The sequence below is a fragment of the Arachis ipaensis genome, chromosome B02, assembly GCF_000816755.2.
Source record: "Arachis ipaensis cultivar K30076 chromosome B02, Araip1.1, whole genome shotgun sequence".
Classification (NCBI taxonomy): Eukaryota; Viridiplantae; Streptophyta; class Magnoliopsida; order Fabales; family Fabaceae; genus Arachis; species Arachis ipaensis.
In genome coordinates this window covers 105903067-105908657 of record NC_029786.2, presented here as the reverse complement: position 1 = coordinate 105908657, position 5591 = coordinate 105903067, and the positions used below count along the sequence as shown (strand labels likewise).

General features: G+C 28.1%; 2 protein-coding genes across 7 annotated transcripts in view; both read left to right on the top strand.

Annotated features, from left to right (window-relative positions):
- Window positions 1-5591, top strand: part of LOC107626282 (putative disease resistance RPP13-like protein 1) — a 63668-nt gene that overhangs the window by 32590 nt on the left and 25487 nt on the right. The gene's annotated exons all lie outside the window — the stretch shown is intronic.
- On the top strand, window positions 770-2517 carry LOC107626286 (protein PROTON GRADIENT REGULATION 5, chloroplastic). The gene is made up of 2 exons (XM_016329140.2): window positions 770-1277; window positions 2186-2517. The coding sequence occupies exons 1-2, from the start codon at window positions 1008-1010 to the stop codon at window positions 2288-2290; spliced, it is 375 nt and encodes a 124-aa protein (XP_016184626.1). The 5' UTR covers window positions 770-1007; the 3' UTR covers window positions 2291-2517.

The window sequence follows — 5591 nt, the reverse complement described above, 5'->3', positions numbered from 1 at the left end:
CTAATTAAATGCAATAAACATACATTAAAAGTGTCATAATAATAATTATTATAAAAAATTTCAGTTATAAATATTCAAATTCTACAACTTATACATATTAAGACTCTTACTGCTCTTTATTTCTTAATCTCTCATACTAATTGTCAAAAATTTCTTAAATTTAATATAACATTTTTATATGTTTTTCATTCTTATTCATTCATTATTTTTATTATTTACAAACAAGAAAACGTTCGAAAGGACAAAATGTAGCAATTAATGCAAATAGAAAAATGAAAAAAAAAAAATAAAGATGCAGTTTTGTATAAGTCTAATATGAATAACCTGTGTTTTTTTTTTAAATAAATTCAAAATCTATTTATAATATGTTCTTTAAAATATTTTTTATATAACATTTATTAAAATACACTGTATAATATAAATAATCTACCTCTCCGCGCATTAGGTGGTCTCACTCTAGTATATAAAAAAGGGGTTAAATTTTTATCTTATCCTTTTACTTGTTTGTTTGTACTAAAAAACAAAAGAAGAAGATAAATAGATTTTCTAAGTTTTGTAAGGAAGATAGCAATAAATATATCTATTTTCCAAGTTTAACAAGTACTAACGAAAGGCCATTAGTTGGGTATTAAGATTTTCTCCAAAGAAATAGAAACCATAAAAGCTAATGTTAAACTCCACAAAGGACTGTATAGTTCATTTGTATTTGTTGTAAGACTTAAATAATGCAAGAAAACTAAATTTTTCAAGCCACCAATATGTGTGGCTCTTGTTGCTTTGATCACACCACAATCCAAAAATCTAAACCAATGGCTCTCCAACTTACACCCAAATATTCCCTCCTTCACAAACCCAACATTAGGTAGTAATAATAACAAGACATTACCGTATTTTCTGATTTCTCTCAATTTTCAAACCTCAAGGTTCTCAAACAAATAGCAACATCGTTTTTTTATTAGTTACATAAGAAGAAAAAATACACACACAAACACAAAGAGTGTAATCAAATGGCTACTTCAGTTTCTGCAACTGGGTGTGTTGGTTCATCGTTCTATGGAAGTTGGGGAAGTTCCATGGCAGGTGAAGAATATAGTATGCTGGCAAAATCGTCGCAAGTTCGATTTGGAAGGAAAAAAGGTTTGAGGATGCAACCAATGATGAAGAATGTGAATGAAGGGAAAGGAATCTTTGCTCCTATTGTGGTTGTCACACGCAACATCATTGGCAAGAAGCGTTTCAACCAACTTAGAGGCAAAGCCATTGCTTTACACTCTCAGGTCTAAATTCAACTCTCTTTACTTAATTGCATACATGTTTGTTTTTATTAGAATTAAAAAATCTTTATATTGTATCATTATTCGTTATGATAAAAACTAGCATTTAAAGAAATAAGTAGAACTTAAATATATCCCTAGAGAGTATTGGAGAAGGGATAATAGTCCAACACTAGATATAAATTCAATTAAAGAAAAATGAAAGGAGACTAACTCTAAGCTGTAAGTACAAGTGTACAACCATAAAGGTTTATGGTTAGAAGAGTGGTTAAATTAGAATCTTTGAATAGTAAATGAGTTTAAAAAATAGCAACATGTTTGGGAATAATAAGATAACTAATGGGTGGGACATAAAATTCCAGTTTACACTCATAACTAAATCATAGTTATTTAGAATACAATACGTTACAATATGAAAATGAATACACAATACACTATATGTAAAATATTTTGTGAAAAATATATATGATATTTTGGTAAGTAAATGAATTGGTATGGAGTAGCGGTCTACTCTAATTAGTAAATTTAAGGAGTAAAAAAAAAATAGTGAATTTTATGTAACTATAAATTAAACTCTATTTGATGTTGTTCAACTAATATGACTATGTGAGATTGCTTAAAAATCAATGGATTTGAAATAACTTTGAAAAATATTTAAAAAGTAACTTTAGTTTGAAGTTAACGGATCAAGTAGGATTTAAAACAATTGAATCTGAAGTTGTTTTCTTACCCTTAACTCTAGAGTATTTGTCCTGAAAAAATCTTAATCAAAATAGGCTCCAAGATTCTGTAATTTGAGAAGTATTAAGAATCTTGTTCCAGAAACTATTCTTAAAATTTGGTATTCTTAAGTATAAAATTAATGTGAATATATATGGCTTAATTGAGTATTATTGTTTTTGAAATACTAGGTAATTACTGAATTCTGCAAATCAATAGGAGCTGATGCAAAACAGAGACAGGGACTGATAAGGTTGGCCAAGAAGAATGGAGAATGGCTTGGATTTCTTGCATGAAATATTTAACAAATGTTTCATACATTTTGTAATTACCATGTGAGAAGTTAAAATTTCAATGTCCAAACTTGATGGCTTTTAATTTTGACAGTACAATGTAAACTAGGAACATATATCTTCTAGTTGTGATTTTTCATTTTTCGCTAATTTTTCTCTTATTTTGTTCTTTAAACATATATTAAAAAGAAATAAAAAGAATAAATAGGAATTGGATATCAATTGCGATCCAAGGAATAGTTCAATGCTACTATTACATAATATTCTTCACTTCTTTATTTTTTTCCTCTAAAATCATTTATTAAATATTAATTAATCTGCATAGACTACAAATTTTAATGATATGTGATTGTGAACCACTGATAATAATTTTATCGTATTTCAATTTTGTGTGGCCAGGATTAAAGGTATAAAATGACCAGTATGAATTAATACAACCACCTTAGTATCATTTTATTCATTTATAAAAAAAAAAAAGTGTATGACTGTATGACCCCGTGATACAATATCACAAATTTATTTGTTAAGTTCCACGCCCTTAAAACCATGAGATTTATATAACTTTTTCTTAATTGACTTTTCACCAATTATAGAAAATATCATTTACAATATGCTATTAGCTATAATTTTCAGCAATGAAATATTTACCACCTTCAATAGTGATCAGTACTAAACTGTTGATTCAATTATTTAAAATTGAGTCATAATTGATAATTCCAAAATCAAACTAAATTATTCCAAAAAATTTTATTGACATCATAATAAATATTTAATTGGTAATTTAGTGCCAAATAAAATTATATATTCAAATACTACTTAAAACATTAATTTTTGTATTTTCATCTGCAGATATAGATTATAATTTTAATTTTTGTTATTATTACTGTTTGTATAAATTATTCTTTAATGTTTTCATGAGTAGATATAATTTATAATTTTAATTAATTTTTTTTACTATTACTATTTGCATAATCATCCTTTAATGTATTTTTTATTACAGTAATATAAATTTAGTATTTGTTAGATGTATGTCAAAAATCATATTTACATATTTAACTGGAAAAAGACTAAAATTATTATAAAATATTTTTTATATAAAATCGAATTAATTTATTTTACAAAGATAAAGTTTAATTTCTTTGACCGATCTCTCAAGTAAAACAATTTTTTTTTTAAATATCTTCATATTTGCTTTATAAACTATGCAATATATAATGAATAATTTTATAGTTATTTGGGTTATATGAAAGCAAATTTGATTTAGTGCAATATTCAATACCACGTGTTGCTATATATGTGGTTAAAATGGAATATCTGTATATCTGTACAAATTTACTTCTATACCGTATAATTCTTCACCTACAACTCATGATCATACTGTATCTTTTCATGAAAAAGTCTTCCATTGAAAGAGTAGTGCCAAAGTCTATATATCAAAGATAGCTTCTTGAGGTGGTTGACAAAGTATCCCAGAAGGGAGAGTTGACAATCCACGCTAATTAGATAATCTATATGACAGCATCAATGCCAAGAAGCATAGAACACTTCATAACATGTGAAGGAATTTCTTCAGCTTGGTGCAGAACAAATTATAACAAAAGTATTCTAAAGCAAGTCATGTGAAATTGTCTAATGAACTTTTGAATTCAATTTTCCTTAGCTAGAAAATTCTTAGTTGTGCTGGAATACTGGAATAAAAATTAAGACTATTGGAATGGACTTGTTAAAACTTTTTATATTTATAGGGAATTGAGGAAAATAAAATTCTTATGACAACTAGAAGTAGACATGTTACTCTGTGGTGCAAATTATTCCGCCTCATGAACTAAGTATTTTAACTTGATTATTATTGCTAATAAGCAAGTGAAATGTTGTTGGTAATTTTCTATATTTCATTCCTTACATGCAAGGCATACCTTCCGGTTTGTCCTGCTTAGAACTGGTATCTTGATTTTGTTAATCTAACTGATGTTTATCCTTAATGTTTATTACAGTATTCTTAATGTAGAATTTGCGATTCCAACAGATATTTCTTATGTTCCAATGATAAGATAATGAAATCCAGCATGAGCTATATGTTCCTTAGAAAGCTAGAAGCCTACCACTCATATATATGGGGACAATATATATGGTTGTAACCCAAAATGTGGTCATATGCCTAATATGAAGAGAGATCATTTAGATTTTCAAGTAATAAGAAAGATAATTTCTGTTGGCTTTTTTCTTTTGATTGTGAAGGGCTTACGTAAGGGATGATAGACTTAGTAATGAAATTAGTTTTAGATTGAAATGTAAATTCAGTTTTCTGTTTTTCAATTTACTTTCTCTTCTTAGCTTCTGTTAGGTGTTATCTGCTATACATAGCAACCCTTGATAGAATGTAACAGATTCATTTCATATGGAATGCAATTGAGGAAATTCAGTATGTGTTTCCCTTTCTTCTCTCACAATCATCTTCTTCAATTACACTTCATATAATTCTGCAGAATTTAACATGGAGCAATTGAGCATTGAGCAACAACCGAATTGGGGGTTCCCAACAAATAATTCACTTTTGGTTATATAAATAATACATATGGTGGATCGTAGGGGTGAGCACGGGTAGCGAGTACCCGATTACCCGTCCGAACCCGAATCGAACCAATTAAATTGGTTCTGAAACCAGCGGGTAATCGGGTCTAATTCGAACCAAACCGATGGCTTTTGTTAGTGATTGGTTCGGGTATCGATTTTTGGGGTGCAAAACCCGAACCAACCCGCGAACCCGATCATATATTAATTAAATAAAAAAAATAAAAATATATATATGGCTTTTCTATTAGAAAATTTGTATTTTAATGAGTTTAGTTTTTAATGTATTTGGTGTTTAACATGTTTGGATTATTTCTATTGATGTTACATGTTTATTGTACTTGTTGAATTTTTAAGATAAAAATTTGGTTTTTTTTTATGAATTTCAAAGTCATCGAGTACCCAATTACCCGAACCGAACCAATCCGTTCTTAATCGGTTTAGTTTGATTCAGGTACATATACAAAAAAATGTAAATTCGAATCAAACCGAACCAATTATATTTTGATTGGTTCGGTTCTAAATTTTCCATAAACCCAAACCAAACCGATCCGTGCTCACCCCTAGTGAATCGTTTTGGAATACCTAGGAGTTTGGTTAAATAATTACTTGTTCACCTAATAACACTTATTTTTGAATAACCATTCTCAATACACTAAGTTAATATTTATTTGAATTTAATTTTGACGCACCATTCAGTGGCGAAGCTTGAAAAAAATTTTGAGAGGTCAGA

Coding starts and splice junctions, on each gene's coding strand:
- LOC107626286 (XM_016329140.2), top strand. CDS start 1,008: ATGGCTACTTCAGTTTCTGCAACTGGGTGTGTTGGTTCATCGTTCTAT. Junction 1,278..2,185: donor CCATTGCTTTACACTCTCAG/GTCTAAATTCAA, acceptor TTGAAATACTAG/GTAATTACTGAATTCTGCAA.